The 21287-nt window shown below is 37.0% G+C and overlaps 1 protein-coding gene across 1 annotated transcript in view; it reads right to left on the reverse strand.

Moving 5' to 3' along the window:
* The window catches only part of LRP1B (LDL receptor related protein 1B), a 1748032-nt gene that overhangs the window by 1355276 nt on the left and 371469 nt on the right, over positions 1-21287 (reverse strand). The window contains exon 3 of the mRNA XM_049888441.1: positions 2265-2402. Within this exon, the coding sequence (XP_049744398.1) occupies positions 2265-2402 (138 nt within the window). The remainder of the gene's footprint in view (positions 1-2264; positions 2403-21287) is intronic.

Consider the following 21287-nt stretch of genomic DNA (forward strand, 5'->3'; position numbering starts at 1 on the left):
GAAAGCTGAATTAGAACAGGAGAAAAGAGTTAGCGTAAATAAATCTATCCCAATTTAAAGCATATGCTGCTATTTTCAATCACCAAGATAAAATTTAACACCATTTTGTTTTTGTTCAAAATGTTTTAATTTGAATCCTCTGCTTTAACTATGATATAGCCCTTCATTGATTAGACCACAAACTCTAAATTTTATTAGAAAACTCTAGGATATATTTTTGTATGATCCACAGTGCTGAAATGTGTGTAAGATATAAAAATTTGTGTAATCACCACTGAGGAAGCATTTGATAATACAGCTATTACACTCTTAGAAGCTTATTCGCTCATATCTATCTGAAAAGTTATTTTTTAATAGAACAAGAACCCTAAATAATAATTGAAATAGATTGAACTAGTCTTCAGGAAATATAATTTCTGAAAAGAAAACAATTTAACTTCTATCACATTGTAATTCAGTACTTTACTTCAATTAATATCACTCTTTTTTAAATATATTGTTATAAAAATATAGCAAATACTAAAAATTAAATATACCATAAATATACCATTATTATAAAAAAGAAGGTACATTACAAAGCCTCCTAAATAAAAATAACAAGTCACTATTATCGTACATATTTATAAGTGAAACTAAGACTCTACTGACTCCTTTAGGTGTATCTGTCAATATTCATGGCTAAGAAAGGAAACTTGGACAAAGAAAGAACCTGTCTGAATCTGCCCACAGAGTCAAAGTAATTAGACATGCCTTTAGGAGAGGGAAACCCTGGTGGTGTAGTGGTTAAGTGCTATGGTTGCTAACCAAGAGGTTGGCAGTTTGAATTCACCAGGCGCTCCTCGGAAACTCTATGGGGCAGTTCTACTCTGTCGTATAGGGTCACTATGAGTCAGAATCGACTTGACGGTACTGGGTTTGGTTTCTTTTTTTTTGTTTTTAGAAGAGGGAAAATACCTACCGGCCCAGTGATTTTAGATAAAGTCTCTCAACATCCTCACTTCCTCAGGTTATCTTTGTGGGATTTACACTTTTTCAAACTTGTCTCTCTGTCTTTGGTCTTGAGTTCAGTTTTCTTTAGTCAAGAGGTGGGAAACTGGTAGTCAGCAAGCCTGGTCAGGCCTCAGATAGGTTTGTTTGGCCTATACATTATTGAACATAATATAAATATATACACGTACATATGTGTGTGTATATATATATATTTTTTTTTTAATGTAGTAACTGACATTAAACAAAATGAGTCTGAACATTCAAACCCAGATTGGGAGCTCCACCTGACAAACAGGAGCTTCCAGTGATCCTGGGGCTTTTTTCCACGTGGAAACAATCAACTTGTTTGAGTTTCTCCAGAGACCAGATACACATCTCCAATTTTCTACAGTTCCCTCTGTTCCATATTGTCTTACTGACACCTCCAGTTACTACTTAACATCTCAGCTACAATTTTCTTTGTGTTACACTAAGTCTGTGAGAATTGGAGGTAGGGACCTCAGGCGCAAATGTTTCTTTCCTGGTGCCATCTTGCAGCCTGATTTGCGTGACTGATAACCTTTTTTCTGTATCCAGACCCAGGTGCTTATTTTGGTCCTGGAATTTTTCCTCTGATCTTACATTTCTCAGTCTCAAATTTCCCCCCAAATGTAATTTTATGAAAATGTGCCAGTTATAATTAACTTTTTATTAATTTTAAGATTTAAAATTTCTCTCCCTCATGTCATTAAGATACATATAAACACTTGACCACTGTAAAATTTAGATGTGGGTGTTTAAAAAGAAAGAAAATTAGAAGAATGCTAACAGTACAACTTAATGGAAATTATATTAAAAAATAAATTTCCCATGAATACCCAAACCCAAATACATCCCGCTAAAATGTTTGATTACAGAGGTTTTACTCCAAAACCTTGTTTAAAGCAAAAGTTCAGAAGAACCAAGTTTGTAAAACTGTATGCTATTAATCTACTGTAACAAAGAGTTCTCATTTGTCCTTTGCTCCAAAGTATTCTTTTATATGAAATATACAATTGTTTACGAGCCCAGCTTCAAAGTCTCAATGTGTTTCTTCTCCTGTGTTTTCAAATAAAACACAATAGTTGCAGCTTTAAAATTCATATTGAGTGTCCCGGCCAATAAAATTCATGCTTTCTCAATAATTGATAGCTTATAGTTGAAAGAAAAGGCAGGTTATAGGTTCTCTTTGATCTTTTATTAAAAACTATGCAAAATTTAACATTTCAGTTGCTTTGTTCAGCAAACGGACTCACCCCGGCAATGTACTCCTTCATCATACCCATCTGAGCAGTCCAAGATGCCGTTGCACAGTTGAGACAAATGCACACATTTGTTCATACCAAGGCAAGCAACGTGATTCAAGGGGCACTTGAATTCTATTTCTTCTGGACCTAAAATAAATATAAAAAGGAACAGTATGGTACATGTTGGCTTTGCTTTTTTAATGCTAAAACTGTTAAGCATGAGTAATTAATAGCATTAGTTTACAAAACTAAAGGAAATAATACCACAGGGTAGCTGGCAACTTCTTGGCAGAACTCTTGTAAAAATTATATCCAATAACATGAGTAAATGAAGTTGTGTCAACCTAAAAGTTATTTACTCTTGACCTGTTATTTGAGAATATGAAGAACAGCTAATTATATTTTTTATTTAAAAAACAAAATTTCTAAGCAGCTGTAATGCAGTAGAATTTGCTAAAGAGCAAGGAGGTGATGATGAACCAGGCATGCTCACTGAGTTCTCACTGGTAACTGCACTTTGTATAATCATGATTGTAAAGATAAACTTAACTCAGAACATAGAAGCTTTCCTCCAAATTCAACAATCCTAAATCTTTATCAGACATCCAAATAGAACAGTTTTCTGTACTACTTAAATTTCAGTTGGCTAATTCCCAAATCTTATCTGCACTTTCTACAGACCCTTTCCATATGATTTTCATTTTTACACAGCTCTCCCAAATCCAAAACACAGTAATAACACTTTGATGACAATCATGTATTAATCTGACACTGATTATTGCAAAGGCCCAGAATCTAGTTTCAAACACACTAAGGTTTTAATCAGAGCTCTGTCAATTGATCTGAGGAATTAATTTATTTAATAAACTATGTTTTTTTTTTTTTTTTAATGTATAAAACTGGAATATCATTGAGTCTATCATGTAGGGTTGTTGTGAATGTCTAGGAGTACTGAACACTAAGCTTTGAGCACTGCAAGAAGCAAGCTAGGAGCAGGAATTCAACATATATTAACCACATAAATTAAAACAGGGTAGCATTTATTTATATCAGACTCTGGAGCCAGATAATTGTTGTTATTAGGTGCTGTCCAGTTGGTTCCAGCTCATATCAACCCTATGTGTGAAACACTGCCTGGTCCTGCACCATCCTCATTATTGTTGCTATGTGTGAGCTCACTGATGCAGCTACTGCGTCAATCCATCTCTTTGAGGGTTTTTCTCTTTTTCGCTGACCCTCTACTTTACCAAACATGATGTCCTTCTCAAGGGACTGGTCTCTACTGCGAAGCCAGATTTTTGGATCCAAATTCTAACTCCGTTGCTTATTAACTGAGTGATTTGGGCAAATTATGAAGTGTCTCTGTGCTTCAGTTTCCCTAAATTTACAGGACTGTTTTGAGTACTATATCAAAAGCTCTTAGAATACTGCCTGGCAAACGTTAAAGGCATATTTGCTGTTATCATAGGTAAGTAAAGATTCTGTTGCAAGAAGGCATGTTGTCCTTTGGAGAACACTTGTATCTCATTATTTTCTGCTGCAAGTCTCAAAAGGGGCAGGGGGAAGCTCAAAAATGTTATAAGCTTTGCTTTAATTTAGTTGAGGCAAAACGATAATAATAATGAAAAAGTCCATCTAACATATTCTAGGATATGCAAAATTATAAAAACTGTAAAAATAATGATGTGATATAATTTGAAAACAAAGAAAAAAATCAAAATTATTACACAAACAAAAAAACAGCAGTTGCCAAAAGCAAGGTATGATTTTCAAAAGGCCTTATAAAATATAAATTATAGGTATTGGTATATGTGATTTTTGTTGGATGCTAAAGCATCTTTCTCTCCAACTTTTGTGTTTGGGGAATATAAACATGTTTTTATGATGCAGCTTCACTAGCCGAAGTGTTGCCACTAACAGGTTTCTCTGTAGTTTTTCAGTATATTTATACAATTACTGCTATACAAGGCTCTTCATTTTGTCACACACCTGTCACCGCAACTGCACAACTTATTTTACTGTAATGTGTCTGTCTAACTTGAGTATAAATATTTCTAAAAATAATACTTATTTCCATATATATATATTAAAGTACAAATACATACATTTAAATTCAAATTACAGGGAGAAAAACAAGTGAAATACTTTTCACTGAGATTCCTTAGCTGTTTAATCTTTCATTTATAAGATTAACATAAATTAATTTAAAAAATAAAATTGAAAGACATAAATTAATTTTGAAAACCTGTAAACTTCGAAGACTACAGTCATCAAGTAGTGTTTTTAAAAACTAATAGCAGAGGCGGGGCCAAGATGGCGGACTAGGTGACGCTACCGCGGATCCCTCTTGCAACAAAGACTCGGAAAAACAAGTGAATCGATCACATACATAACAATCTACGAACTCTGAACAACAAACACAGATTTAGAGATGGAGAACGAACAAATACGAGGAGACAGCGATTGTTTTCAGAGCCTGGAGCCAGCGTACCAGTCAGCGGATTTTCTGGAAAAACTAGTTTCCCAGTGATGGCCCGGAGACAGCAGTCCATATCAAACCACATAAAGAAGCAGACCATGACAGCTTCTCCAACCCCCCAAACAAAAGAATAAAAATCTTTCCCAAATGAAGATACAATCCTGGAATTATCAGATACAGAATATAAAAAACTAATTTACAGAATGCTTAAAGACATCACAAATGAAATAAGGCAAACTGCAGAAAAAGCCAAGGAACACACTGATAAAACTGTTGAAGAACTCAAAAAGATTATTCAAGAACATAGTGGAAAAATTAATAAGTTGCAAGAATCCATAGAGAGACAGCATGTAGAAATCCAAAAGATTAACAATAAAATTACAGAATTAGACAACGCAATAGGAAGTCAGAGGAGCAGACTCGAGCAATTAGAATGCAGACTGGGACATCTGGAGGACCAGGGAATCAACACCAACATAGCTGAAAAAAAAAATCAGATAAAAGAATTTTAAAAAATGAAGAAACCCTAAGAATCATGTGGGACTCTATCAAGAAGGATAACTTGTGAGTGATTGGAGTCCCAGAACAGGGAGGGGGGACAGAAAACACAGAGAAAATAGTTGAAGAACTCCTGACACAAAACTTCCCTGACATCATGAAAGACGAAAGGATATCTATCCAGGATGCTCATCGAACCCCATTTAAGACTGATCCAAAAAGAAACACACCAAGACATATTATCATCAAATTTGCCAAAACCAAAAATAAACAGAAAATTTTAAAAGCAGCCAGGGAGAAAAGAAAGGTTTCCTTCAAGGGAGAATCAATAAGAATAAGTTCAGACTACTCAGCAGAAACCATGCAGGCAAGAAGGGAATGGGACGACATATACAGTGCACTGAAGGAGAAAAACTGCCAGCCAAGAATCATATACCCAGCAAAACTCTCTCTGAAATATGACGGCGAAATTAACATATTTACAGATAAACACAAGTTTAGAGAATTTGCAAAAACCAAACCAAAGCTACAAGAAATGCTAAAGGAGATTGTTTGGTCAGATAACCAATAATATCAGGTACCAGCACAATACAAGGTCACAAAACAGAACGTCCTGATATCAACGCAACTCAAATAGGGAAAGCACAAAAAAAAACAAATTAAGATTAATTTTAAAAAATAAAAAAATAAATAAAATAATACACATAACAGGGAATCATGGAAGTCAATAGGTAAAAGATCACAATAATCAAAAAGAGGGACTAAAAACAGGAGGCATTGAACTGCCAGATGGAGAGTGATACAAGGCGATATAGAAGGATACAAGTTAGGTTTTTACTTAGAAAAATAGGGGTAAATAATAAGGTAACCACAAAAAGGAATATCAATTCCGTAACTCAAGATAAAAGCCAAGAAAAACGTTAATGACTCAACTAACAAAGTCAAACACTATGAAAATGAGGATCTCACAATTTACTAAGACAAACGTCTCAGCACAAAAAAGCATGTGGAAAAATCAAATGGCCAACAACACACATGAAAAGGCATCAAAATGACAGCACTAAAAACTTATTTATCTATAATTGTGCTGAATGTAAATGGACTAAATGCACCAACAAAGAGACAGAGAGTCACGGAATGGATAAAGAAACACGATCCATCTATATGCTGCCTACAAGAGACACACCTTAGACTTAGAGACACAAACAAACTAAAACTCAAAGGATGGAAAAAAGTATATCAAGCAAACAATAAGCAAAAAAGAAGAGGAGTAGCAATATTAATTTCTGACAAAATAGACTTTAGACTTAAATCCACCACAAAGGATAAAGAAGGACACTATATAATGATAAAAGGGACAATTGATCAGGAAGACATAACCATATTAAATATTTATGCACCCAATGACAGGGCTGCAAGATACATAATTCAAATTTTAACAGAATTGAAAAGTGAGATAGAAACCTCTACAATTATAGTAGGAGACTTCAACACACCACTTTCGCAGAAGGACAGAACATACAGTAAGAAGCTCAATAGAGACACGGAAGACCTACTTACAACAATCAACCAACTTGACCTCATTGACTTCTACAGAACTCTCCACCCAACTGCTCCAAACATATTTTTTTTTCTAGCACACATGGAACATTCTCTAGAATAGATCACATATAAGGTCATAAAACAAACCTTTGCAGAGTCCAAAACATCAAAATATTACAAAGCATCTTCTCAGACCACAAGGCAATGAAACTAGAAATCAATAACAGAAAAACTAGGGAAAAGAAATCAAATACTTGGAAAATGAACAATACCCTCCTGAAAAAAGACTGGGTTATAGAAGACATCAAGGAGGGAATAAGGAAATTCATAGAACGCAACGAGAATGAAAATACTTCCTATCAAAACCTCTGGGACACAGCAAAAGCAGTGCTCAGAGGCCAATTTATATCGATAAATGCACACATACAAAAAGAAGAAAGCGCCAAAAGCAGAGAACTGTCCCGACAACTTGAACAAATAGAAAGTGAGCAACAAAAGAACCCATCAGGCACCAGAAGAAAACAAATAATAAAAATTAGAGCTGAACTAAATGAATTAGAGAACAGAAAAACAATTGAAAGAATTAACAAAGCCAAAAGCTGGTTCTTTGAAAAAATTAACAAAATTGATAAACCATTGGCTAGACTGACTAAAGAAATACAGGAAAGGAAACAAATAACTCGAATAAGAAACGAGAAGGACCACATCACAACAGAGCTAAATGAAATTAAAAGAATCATTTCAGATTACTACGAAAAATTGTACTCTAACAAATTTGAAAACCTAGAAGAAATGGATAAATTCTTGGAAAAACACTACCTACCTAAACTAACACCTTCAGAAGTAGAACAACTAAATAGACCCATAACAAAAAAAGAGATTGAAACGGTAATCAAAAAACTTCCAACAAAAAAAAGCCCTGGCCCAGGCGGCTTCACTGCAGAGTTCTACCAAACTTTCAGAGAAGACTTAACACCACTACTACTGAAAGTATTTCAAAGCATAGAAAATGACGGAATACTACCCAACTCCTTCTATGAAGTTACCATCTCCCTGATACCAAAACCAGGTAAAGACATTACAAAAAAAGAAAATTTTAGACCTATATCCCTCGTGAACATAGATGCAAAACTCCTCAACAAAATTCTAGCCGATAGAATCCAACAACACATCAAAAAAATAATTCACCCTGATCAAGTGGGATTTATACCAGGTATGCAAGGCTGGTTTAATATCAGAAAAACCATTAATGTAATCCATCACATAAATAAAACAAAAGATAAAAACCACATGATCTTATCAATAGATGCAGAAAAGGCATTTGACAAAGTTCAACACCCATTTATGATAAAAACTCTTACCAAAATAGGAATTGAAGGGAAATTCCTCAACATAATAAAGGGCATCTATGCAAAGCCAACAGCCAATATCACTCTAAATGGAGAGAACCTGAAAGCATTTCCCTTGAGAACGGGAACCAGACAAGGATGCCCTTTATCACCGCTCTTATTCAACATCGTACTTGAAGTCCTAGCCAGGGCAATTAGGCTAGACAAAGAAATAAAGGGTATTCGGATTGGCAAGGAGGAAGTAAAGCTATCACTATTTGCAGATGACAAGATCTTATACACAGAAAACCCTAAGGAATCCTCCAGAAAACTACTGAAACTAATAGAAGAGTTTGGCAGAGTCTCAGGTTATAAAATAAACATACAAAATTCACTTGCATTCCTCTACATCAACAAAAAGAACGACGAAGAGGAAATCACCAAATCAATACCATTCACAGTAGCCCCCAAGAAGATAAAATACTTAGGAATAAATCTTACCAAGGATGTAAAATACCTATACAAAGAAAACTACAAAGCTCTACTACAAGAAATTCAAAAGGACATACTTAAGTGGAAAAACATACCCTGCTCATGGATAGGAAGACTTAACATAGTAAAAATGCCTATTCTACCAAAAGCCATCTATACATATAACGCACTTCCGATCCAAATTCCAATGTCATATTTTAAGGGGATAGAGAAACAAATCACCAATTTCATATGGAAGGGAAGGAAGCCCCGGATAAGCAAAGCATTACTGAAAAAGAAGAAGAAAGTGGGAGGCCTCACTCTACCTGATTTCAGAACCTATTATACAGCCACAGTAGTCAAAACAGCCTGGTACTGGTACAACAGGCACATAGACCAATGGAACAGAATTGAGAACCCAGATATAAATCCATCCACGTATGAGCAGCTGATATTTGACAAAGGACCAGTGTCAGTCAATTGGGAAAAAGATAGTCTTTTTAACAAATGGTGCTGGCATAACTGGATATCCATTTGCAAAAAAATGAAAACAGGACCCATAACTCACACCATGCACAAAAACTAACTCCAAGTGGATCAAAGACCTAAACATAAAGACTAAAACAATAAAGATCATGGAAGAAAAAATAGGGACAACCCTAGAAGCCCTAATACAAGGCATAAACAGAATACAAAACATCCCCCAAAATGATGAAGAGAAACCCGATAACTGGGAGCTCCTAAAAATCAAACACCTATGCTCATCTAAAGACTTCACCAAAAGAGTAAAAAGACCACCTACAGACTGGGAAAGAATTTTCAGCTATGACATCTCCGACCAGCACCTGATCTCTAAAATCTACATGATTCTGTCAAAACTCAACCACAAAAAGACACACAACCCAATCAAGAAGTGGGCAAAGGATATGAACACACATTTCACTAAAGAAGATATTCAGGCAGCCAACAGATACATGAGAAAATGCTCCCGATCATTAGCCATTAGAGAAATGCAAATCAAAACTACGATGAGATTCCATCTCACACCAACTAGGCTGGCATTAATCCAAAAAACACAAAAGAATAAATGTTGGAGAGGCTGCGGAGAGATTGGAACTCTCATACACTGCTGGTGGGAATGTAAAATGGTACAACCACTTTGGAAATCTATCTGGCGTTATCTTAAACAGTTAGAAATAGAACTACCATACAACCCAGAAATCCCACTCCTCGGAATATACCCTAGAGAAACGAGAGCCTTCACACAAACAGATATATGCACACCCATGTTTATTGCAGCTCTGTTTACAATAGCAAAAAGCTGGATGCAACCAAGATGTCCGTCAACGGATGAATGGGTAAATAAATTGTGGTATATTCACACAATGGAATACTACGCATCGATAAAGAACAGTGACGAATCTGTGAAACATTTCATAACATGGAGGAGCCTGGAAGGCATTATGCTGAGCGAAATTAGTCAGAGGCTAAAGGACAAATATTGTATAAGACCACTATTATAAGATCTTGAGAAATAGTAAAAACTGAGAAGAACGCATATTTTGTGGTTAAGAACGGGGGAGGGAGGGAGGGAGGGAGGGAGAGGGTTTTTTATTGATTAATCAGTAGATAAGAACTGCTTGGGTGAAGGGAAAGACAACACTCAATACATGGAAGGTCAGCTCAATTGGACTGGACCAAAAGCAAAGAAGTTTCCAGGATAAAATGAATGCTTCAAAGGCCAGCGGAGCAGGGGCTGGGGCCTGGGGAACATGGTTTGAGGGGACTTCTAAGTCAATTGGCAAAATAATTCTATTATGAAAACATTCTGCATCCCACTTTGAAATGTGGCGTCTGGGGTCTTCAGTGCTAACAAGCGGCCATCTAAGATGCATCAATTGTTCTCAACCCACCTGGAGCAAAGGAAAATGAAGAACACCAAGGCCACACGACAACTAAGAGCCCAAGAGACAGAAAGGGCCACATGAACCAGAGACCTACATCATCCTGAGACCAGAAGAACTAGTTGGTGCCCGGCCACAATTGATGTCTGCCCTGTCAGGGAGCACAACAGACAACTCTTGAGGGAACAGGAGATCAGTGGGATGCAGACCCCAAATTCTCATAAAAAGACCAGACTTAATGGTCTGACTGCAACTAGAGAAATCCCGGCGGCAATGCTCCCCAGACCTTCTGTTGGCACAGGACAGGAACCATCCCCGAAGACAACTCATCAGACATGAAAGGGACTGGTCAGCGGGGGGGAGAGAGATGCTGATGAAGAGTGAGCTAATTAAACCAGGTGGACACTGGAGAGTGTGTTGGCAACTCTTGACTGGAGGGGGAATGGGAAGATAGAGAGAGAGGGAAGCTGGCAAAATTGTCACGAAAGGAGAGACTGAAAGGGCTGACTTAATAGGGGGAGAGCAAGTGGGAGAAGGGAGTAAGATGTATGTAAACTTACATGTGACAGACTGATTGGATTTGTAAATGTTCACTGGAAGCTTAATAAAAGTTAATTAAAAAAAAAAAAAAAACTAATAGCAGATCCTTGGAGCCCTGGTGGTGCAGTGGTTAAGAGCTCAGCTCCTAATCCAAAGATCCGCAGTTGGAATCCACCAGCTGCTCCTTGGAAATCCTATGGGGAAGTTCCACTCTCCTATAGGGTCACTATGAGTTGGAATTGACGCGTCGGCAATGGGTTACATTTGGTTTTTGGCTTGTTCTTAAAATTTTAAATACATGTATCCATGTATAAATGTCCAAGTAGTGTTTAGGCCGGTTATATTTAGATCTTCCAGTAAAAATAACCTATAGAAAGAATACTTCATAGTTCTGGTAGTTTTTAGTTTTTATAGCTAGGTACTGATAAGTCAGCTCTGATTCATAGTGACCCTCTGTGCAACAGAATGAAACACTGCCTGGCTCTGTGCCATCCTCACAATCATTGCTATGTTTGAGCCCATTGTTGCAACGCAATGTCAATCCATTTCATTGAGGGTTTTCCTCTTTTTCCTGACCCTCTACCAAGCATTATATCCTTCTCCAGGGACTGGTCCTTCCTGATAACACGTCCAAAGTATGTGAGATAAGTCTCCCCATGCTTGCTTCTAAGGAGCATTCTGGTTGTACTTCTTCCAAGACAGGTTTGTTTGTTCTTCTGGCAGTCCACGGTATATTCAGTATTCTCCGCGAACACCATAATTCAAAGGCTTCAATTCTTCTTTGGTCTTCCTTATTGATTTCCCGGCTTTCACATGCTTATGGAAAATACCATGGCTTGGGTAAGGTACACGTCAGTTCTCAAAGTGACAGTTTTGTTTTTTTAACCCTTTAAAGAGGTCTTTTGCGGTAGATTTGCCCAATGCAATATGTCGCTTGATTTTTTAACTGCTGCTTCTATGGGCATTGATTACAGATCAGAAATGACTTAGTAGTTCTTGTGAAAAAACAGATGTTTTAAAAATGATACATGAGTCAACACGAAAGAAAGTATGATTTTTCACTTTTAAGGTTGTCAGGTATCCGATAAACATGATACCAAACACCAAACCCACTGCCGTCAACTTAATTCCGACTCATAGCGACCCTATAGGACAGAGTAGAACTGCCCCATAGGGTTTCCAAGACTGTAATCTTAACAGAAGCAGACTGCCACATCTTCCTCCTGAGTAGATGGGCGGTAGGTTCAAACTGCAGACTTTTGGTTAGCAGTCAAGTGCTTAACCACTGTGCCACCAGGGCTCCTTCCATAAACGTATAGTAGGAGTGAAATGAACATCTGGAGGCCAGTAGAAAGGCTCAGCTACTTACAAATTTTAAGAAAACAGGAAAAATGTTTGGATTTCTCAAAGGCAGTGTATATAACTATTAGATTATTTCTAGAGACAATAACGCAGAAACAAAAAGAGAAATTAGTTTGGGGAACTAAACGTTTACTTGGCTTCTTTATAAGACTAGCACTACAGTCTTCCCATCTGTGACGCACCCACAGCTTGACTTCTACCATCACTGGGTAACCCACAGACAGCTGGATCACAGCTGGATGGATTGTACTTTTTTACCAGTCCTTCTCAAATTTTCACATCAGTGACAGTACCTGTAAGGTATACTGAGGTAAATAGCGAAGTCTGTTTGTAGAGGTTGTCCCAGGCTTTGGGAATCAAACTCAAAGTTGAGGGGATAAATATCTCAAACATATTTGACTAGTGCTTGTAAGTACCGATTGGGAGGTTCTGCTAAAACCATTTTTTGTTGTTGTTCTTTCTGTAAAATGGGGATGGAGATGGGGAAGTTTGAGAAATAGCAATGCCTACCTCTCCTGAAAATCTCCTGGACATCAGGGAATATATATATTTAGTGTATGGTTGCTTTGGGGAACAATCCTTCTTTGATTTTCAATGATCACTTACACAGTGAAAGTGTATGTCTCCCGTGAGTTTTCTCTAGTCCACCCTATAAATGGACAAAAGAGCCAAATTGATCCCTGATTCTATCTCCTACCTGTCTGACAAGGAATGACATATGATAATGGAGGCTGCATGAATTCCTGGGAAAACATTCATGTTACACGAAGTGATTCATCTCAGGAAGTCTTTTAGGCAGGCATGGCACTCCAGGCAGTTTACAACCACAAATCATAAGCTGTCCATAGCAAGTAGTATGGTCACAGTGCTCAGATATGTACCTGGCATTAACCCTTTGGTTGCTGAATTGACTGGGGGTGGGGAACTGTGAGAAGGGCTGGAGTGACAAGTTGGTACTTGAGGAATTTCAAAATAGTACAAAGGCACTACAAAATTTTAAAAAATATGTGGTAGTCCTTATAAGAATATCACCTCGGCTTTCAATAATCAACACTTTCATTCTATGGCTGTACCCAAAATTATAATAGTTCTCCATTGGTGGTCACAACAAACCCATATTCCCTTGTCTGATTTCATTGTCTAACTGAAACTTAGTATTTAATAATACTTATAACAGCAACAACAATACTCAGCTCCATTCAGTGTCATCTTTCCCTTCTCTAAAATACACAAAACTTACTCTGACCTCTGGATCTTTCTTTATGAAATTCTGAACTCTGGATCTTTCTGTCATCTGGAAAGTAAGCCTCTCATTTTCACCCGATAAAATCCTTACATAGCTAAGCTTAAACCCAGGCTTCTCCAGGAAAGTTTACCTTTGTGAAAAGCAGCATGGTTATAGTAGAAAGCGTGTAAGGTTTCAAGACCAAACCCTTGGACTTGAATTTTGATCTGCCATTTATTAGCTGTCTGAACTTGAGTAAAAAACTTAACCTCACTGAGACACTACTTTCACAGCTGCAAAATGGGGACAATAATGATGCCTTTCTCACACAGTTGTCATAACGAGCAAACAGAATTGTGATTGGGGAGCACTACACAAATGAGAGCGTTTTGAGGACCTCATTAATCCCGATTTGCTCTATGAAATCATTTCGAACATTGTTCATATGAAATCTTTTTTTACCATAACACATATCTGTATAGTTTATGAACTATATAAGACATAAAGTTTTGCATAGATTTCTTGAGGCACAAGGCTTTTAATTTTTTTTAATCCCCCCACTATACAATATTGGGTAGCATAATGTAGGAATAAAAGCATATTTATTACTAGTTGACAGATAATTCTATAAAAAATAATTTGGTGTGTAAAGCTATCATCCAAAAAAGCATAAGATGTATTCAAGATTCAAAGTAATTTTTGAAAATCATGCACAGTTTTGAATTCCATCTGATTATCTATTGATTTAGAAAATTAATATTTGATTGTATTTTGAAAAATTATTTCAGCTTAACTCTTAGAAAAGCCAAGTTTTAATTTTTAAAACAATGCCAAGGAATATTTGAATATTTGTTGATAGGTTACCTTAGAATGTGTAGCTTTTGCGTATTTAATCCTGTGGTAATTTTCTCTTTATTAAATTGAAGATTCTATGATTTCCAACAATTTGTGACAATTTGAGTTTGTCCAGCTGCACTAGCCCCAAGCTATCTCTGACGTCTGGCCTATTTTTAAATGCCCTGGGGAAGGAGATTTTATAGCTTTGATAACTCCTTCCAGGGTTTAAAAGTCCTTTCTCTTTAGCCCTCGTTCTTGAAGAGTTATAGTGAAAAAAAGTCCTTGCATCTAACAGACACAGCTGTATTTCTGTGCTTAGTACATGAAAAGCGTGTCTAGTCACCAAAGGAAGCTTGTGCTGTATTTCAATGAACATGGCTATGATCAAAGTCACTACTGTGCTGTACTATTATAATATGAATAAATGGATGATTAGTTAAGACTCTTTGACGACTTCTGAATCACATCTCAAAATATTGTTTGTTTGTTATAATAAAAAAAAAAATAGCCTCATATTCCTATGTGGTGGCGTAGTGGTTAAGTGCCACAGCTGCTAGCCAAAGTGTCGGCAGTTCAAATCTGCCAGGCGCTCCTTGGAAACTCTAATGGGCAGTTCTGCTCTGTCCTGTAGGGTCGCTATGAGTCGGAATCGACTCGATGGCACTGGGTTTGGTTTTTAGTTTACATGTATGTACGTGCGTTTTCTCCCAACTTTATATCAAGTGATTTTTTTTTGAAGTGAATTGATCTGTTTACTTTTATTCAAACACAGTGATTAATACATAATACATGGTTATTTTTAGTAACTACAGAATGCATATTTTAGAGTCAACTTTCACACACGCTGTTTCATTGGTTACTTATTATAGCTTACATTTTCTTGAAATTAAACAACAACAAAACATAGTAAGTGTGCTACCACAGATTTCCCTTCTGGTTAATCAAAATACACTGTGGGCTGTACAGACATCTTAATGTAACAAGAATTGAAATGAGGGAAAGAAAAGAAGTGAAGGAGAGCTGTATAGGTGGAAAATGAGGGTTGTTAAAAAAAAAAAGAACCTCTTACTTCCCTTCCCTTCAAGCATGCAATTGTTTAAAAATCATTGATTTGTAACTTTGTAGGTAGTGAATATACATAGGATCCAAACAGTAATTACAAGTGATTTTTATCAGTTTAATTGACTGTCAGCTGCTGATCCAACATATATAGTTTAAGTCATAGCATTCACCTGCAATGAAACTGTAAACTTTTAGAATACAGACAAAATTGGTGAATCACAGAACATTGTATGGATAGAGCCAAAGTATTGCTGTCATTAATTTTAGCCTTATTAATAAGACATTTATGAACTGTCTTGCTTTCCGCCCTTCCATGATAAGGGAAAATGGGTCAGAACATAAATAAAATCAGTTTTATGAGTAGTTGGCATTGCAGCATTGACATTAATTAAAATCAGTGTTAATGAAGGCACCTCACAGCTTGAATGATGTAAAAAATCAGTGCTTTTTAAAAGATATTTTAAATGCCCATTTATTCCTCCCCATGCATCTATTCTTTTCATGTTCCTGAATTGCTGAAATCACCCCACACACTGTCACAACGTCCAGAAATTCCCATCCCTCTCCCTGTATCTCAGTTAAAATATGCCTGTGTGTTTGTGTGTGTTTAATGCCTTAAAGCCTTGCTTTTTGCTAGGGAACTTGATAAACTAGGTGATTGGAACTTGATGAACTAGGAGCCCTGGCAGTGTAGTTGTTAAGCGCTTCGGTGCTAACCAAAAGGTCGGCAGTTCAAATCCACCAGCCACTTCTTGGAAACCCTGTAGGGCAGCTCTACTCTGTCCTCTAGGGTCACTATGAATTGGAATTGACTCTATGGCAAAGTGTTCGGTTTTTTGTTTTTCTTTTTTGGCATATCTCAGAGTAATATGTTTGCATTTTAACAGGAAATAATGGATTGATTCAGAATGGAATTTCAGATATTGTATGAAAATGGTAAAGATTCTTCTGTTTGCGAGAAAGAGGACAATTCCTGACATCACATTTTTTGGGTGGCCCTTATTTTGTTGATGTTTAAAGTTAGCCCTCAACTCTCTCTAAGACTTTATAAATGAATGAACGTGTATTTAATTAATGAATTAAAAAAAAGGTGCCCTTCTACCTTCGGTTTGCAGAAATCCTATGCTGAGTCTTCAAGAAGTAAAAGGAATGTTATAGTCATTTCTTAAAAGTCCTCTGTGAGGAACAACCCGGTGTCCATCAACAGATGAATGAATTAACAAAATGTAGACGGCACTGGGTTTTTAGTATATACAGACCATGGAATATTATTCAGCCGTAAAGAGAAATGAAGTTCTGAAACGTGTGATGACATAGATGAACCTTGAAAACATACTAAGTGAGATCTAGACTAGGCAAATGCATAAGGACAAATTTTATTTGTGGTTACCAGGAGCTGCGAGGTGGGGGCAGGGGAGGAGAATGGGGAGTTATTGCTTAAAGGGTTTTCCGCCTTTATTTAGGGTGATGACAATCATCTAGAAATGGATACTGGTGATAGCTGCACAACATAGTAAATGTAATCAATGCTACTGGTTGTACACTTAAAAATGGTTAAAGTGTCAAAATTTTGTTGTTTATTTTACTAGTAACTTTAAAATTAAAAAAGGAATAATAATCGTCTGTGAGGAAAAGATTTACCCAATTCACAGATAAAACAACTAATGCAGCAGAAGACAAAATATTCCATTTGTGAGTATAACCAAATAGAAGGCAGGTGTTTCATTTCTAAAGTCAGTGCTTTTTTCTCTTGCTCTCTGGGGTTAGTGTACCTATTGTAAACCACGTGTCAGATGCCTTGTCCAGTAAGAAGGAGAGATGACTTCCCGTTAAAAGACTGATGCTTCACAGGAAAAGACAAGCCAAAATCAGATAGTCCCACACATCCCCCAGAGGAAAGGTATCTTACAGCTACAAAGGAACATCGAGTGGGAGCAGCCAAATGGCATATCGGCATGGTAAGACAGCCAAAGGCATTCAATCCTTGATTCCACAAACACATTAGCGATTGCTTCTGAGCCAAAGATTACACACACAGCTGGTATTGCTATTTGCCACTCTTAAGAAGGTTTTTTTTTTTTTTTTTTTGAAAAATCAGCGAAATAAGATTATTTCTCCAGTCTCGCCCTCTGTAGGCTAAGACAATAAAGATGTAGATGCAGGTCTCCAGTTAAGGTCTAAACACTGAGGTTAATGTCAGGTGATTAATGTAGGAAAGGACTTTGATGGTGTATTGCTCAAGTGATAATAGTCAAAGGACTTTTAAATATATTAACTATTTCTGAAACCCTTGAAAGGCACTATGTAATTTTTTCCAAGTAACCAAGCCAACATTTGATTAGTAAATATACAAAGAAGCAAAATGTGCAAACACAATATCCCTGTACTTCCTTGTGCTCAGATTGAAAACAAGTGAGGAAGGTTACTTTGAGGATCCACTTGATGACAAGCATCACTTCTTATCAAATTAGTTCTTTGCCATATTTTAGAGAACATAAAAATGACAACTGTACAAAAATTGGAGAATAAGCTTTTTTTATTTTGTAGGGCTCACTGGAGAAAGTACTGAAATATACACATTGACTTAAAAAGAAAACTATCTTTGTAATTTACAGAATTTTTTAGAGAAAGGTTTGTTCCACCTCCCTTGATTGAATGACTTGTACTCATTGAGATATATATAGGCAATGAGTATACAGGCCTTTTCTGATTTTACTAGTACATTTACAAGAATGAAAGTTATTAAAGCTCACCTATTTGGGGAAAGAAAAATCTGCTGTTTGGAACGCGTGGATAAGAGAAAAATGGAGAAGAGGAAATGAATATGTATCTTGAATCTCTTTATATCACATTTTCAAAGAGAATTCTATGCTGTATGTAAAAACAAATATACAATTGTTTGAGAGATCTGATTAGCATGTGAATGGTATTACGGTGAGAGGGATGGGTTAGAGAATGTGTAGTTAATGTCTTTTACTGGAAGAACCAAGTTGTGAGACATGGTGACTTGTATATAGGCCAATTTGTTCTTGAGAGGAAAATAAAATATTAAATAGTCTAATTTTAAAATCCATAGGATGGTACAAACATTCTTAAATATAACAGTCTTTAACCACTGGTACAGTATGTACATTCTATATTTCAGACCAGAAGTAAAATGTTGTTGATGAAACATATTCTTCCATATTTAAGTTTTTTTTTTTTACTTTTTTTATCTTATTTATTTATTTTTTAATTAATTTTTATTAAGCTTCAAGTGAACATTTACCATTCCAATCAGTCTGTCACATGTAGGTTTACATACATCTTACTCCCTTCTCCCACTTGCTCTCCCCCTATTGAGTCAGCCCTTTCAGTCTCTCGTTTCTTGACAATTTTGCCACCTTCCCTCTCTCTCTATCTTCCCTTCCCCCCTCCAGTCAAGAGTTGCCAACACACTCTCCAGTGTCCACCTGATTTAATTAGCTCACTCTTCATCAGCATCTCTCTCCCCCCCCACTGACCAGTCCTTTTCATGCCTGATGATTTGTCTTCGGGGATGGTTCCTGTCCTGTGCCATCAGAAGTTCTGGGGAGCATTGTCTCTGGGATTCCTCTAGTCGCAATCATACCATTAGGTGTGGTCTTTTAATGAGAATTTGGGGTCTGTATCCCATTGGTCTCCTGCTCCCTCAGGAGTTGTCTGTTGTGCTCCCTGAAAGGACAGACATCGATTGTGGCCGGGCACCAACTAGTTCTTCTGGTCTCAGGATAATGTAGGTCTCTGGTTCATGTGGCCCTTTCTGTCTCTTGGGTTCTTAGTTGTCGTGTGACCTTGGTGTTCTTCCTTTGCCTTTGCTCCAGGTGGGTTGAGACCAATTAATGTATTTTAGTTGGCCGCTTGTTGGCATTTAGGACCCCAGGCGCCACAATTCAAAGTGGGATGCAGAGTGTTTTCGTAATAGAATTGTTTTGCCCATTGACTTAGAAGTCCCCTCAAACCAAGTTCCCCAGACCCCAGCCCCTGCTCCGCTGACCTTTGAAGCTTTCATTTTATCCCGGAAACCTCTTTACTTTTAATCCAGTCCAATTAGGCTGACCTTCCTTGTTTTGAGTGTTGTCTTTCCCTTCACCTAAAGCAGTTCTTATCTACAGATTGATGAATAAAAAGCCCTCTCCCTCCCTCCCTCCCTCCCCCCTTTGTAACCACATAAGTATGTGTTCTTCTCCGTTTTTTCTATTTCTCAAGATCTTATAATAGTGGTCTTATACAATATTTGTCCTTTTGCAACTGACTCATTTCACTCAGCATAATGCCTTCCAGATTCCTCCATGTTATGAAAGGTTTCAGAGATTCGTCACTGTTCTTTATCGATGCGTAGTATTCCATTGTGTGAATATACCACAATTTATTTACCCATTCATCCGTTGATGGACATCTTGGTTGCTTCCAAATTTTTGCTATTGTAAACTGAGCTGCAATAAACATGGGTGTGCATATATCTGTTTGTGTGAAGGCTCTTGCATCTCTAGGGTATATTCCAAGGAGTGGGATTTCTGGGTTGTATGGTAGTTCTATTTCTAACTGTTTAAGATAACGCCAGATGGATTTCCAAAGTGGTTGTACCATTTTACAATCCCACCAGCAATGTATTAGAGTTCCAATCTCTCCGCAGCCTCTCCAACATTTATGCTTTTGTGTTTTTTGGATTAATGCCAGCCTAGTTGGTGTGAGATGGAATCTCATCGTAGTTTTGATTTGCATTTCTCTAATGGCTAATGATCGGGAGCATTTTCTCATGTATCTGTTGGCTGCCTGAATATCTTCTTTAGTGAAATGTGTGTTCATATCCTTTGCCCACTTCTTGATTGGGTTGTTTGTCTTTTTGTGGTTGAGTTTTGACAGAATCATGTAGATTTTAGAGATCAGGTGCTGGTCTGAGATGTCATAGCTGAATATTCTTTCCCAGTCTGTAGGTGGTCTTTTTGCTCTTTTGGAGAAGTCTTTAGATGAGCATAGGTGTTTGATTTTTAGGAGCTCCCAGTTATCGGGTTTTTCTTCATCATTTTTGGTAATGTTTTGTATTCTGTTTATGCCCTGTATTAGGGCTCCTAGGGCTGATCCTATTTTTTCTTCCATGATCTTTATCGTTTTAGTCTTTATGTTTAGGTCTTTGATCCACTTGGAGTTAGTTTTTGTGCATGGTGTGAGGTTTGGGTTCTGTTTCATTCTTTTGGAAATGGATATCCAGTTATGCCAGCACCATTTGTTAAAAATACTATCATTTCCCCAATTGACTGACACTGGTCCTTTGTCAAATATCAGCTGCTCGTACGTGGATGGATTTATATCTGGTTTCTCAATTCTGTTCCATTGGTCTATGTGCCTGTTGTTGTACCAGTACCAGGCTGTTTTGACTACTGTGGCTGTATAATAGGTTCTGAAATCAGGTAGAGTGAGGCCTCCCACTTTCTTCTTCTTTTTCAGTAATGCTTTGCTTATCTGGGGGTTCTTTCCCTTCCATATGAAATTAGTGATTTGTTTCTCTATCCCCTTAAAATATGACATTGGTATTTGGATTGGAAGTACGTTATATGTATAGATGGCTTTTGGTAGAATAGACATTTTTACTATGTTAAGTCTTCCTATCCATGAGCAGGGTATGTTTTTCCACTTAAGTATGTCCTTTTGAATTTCTTGTAGCAGAGTTTTATAGTTTTCGTTGTTTAGGTCTTTTCCATCCTTGGTAAGATTTATTCCTAAGTATTTTATCTTCTTGGGGGCTACTGTGAATGGTATTGATTT

Source organism: Elephas maximus, chromosome 6 (genome assembly GCF_024166365.1).
Source record: "Elephas maximus indicus isolate mEleMax1 chromosome 6, mEleMax1 primary haplotype, whole genome shotgun sequence".
NCBI lineage: Eukaryota > Metazoa > Chordata > Mammalia > Proboscidea > Elephantidae > Elephas > Elephas maximus.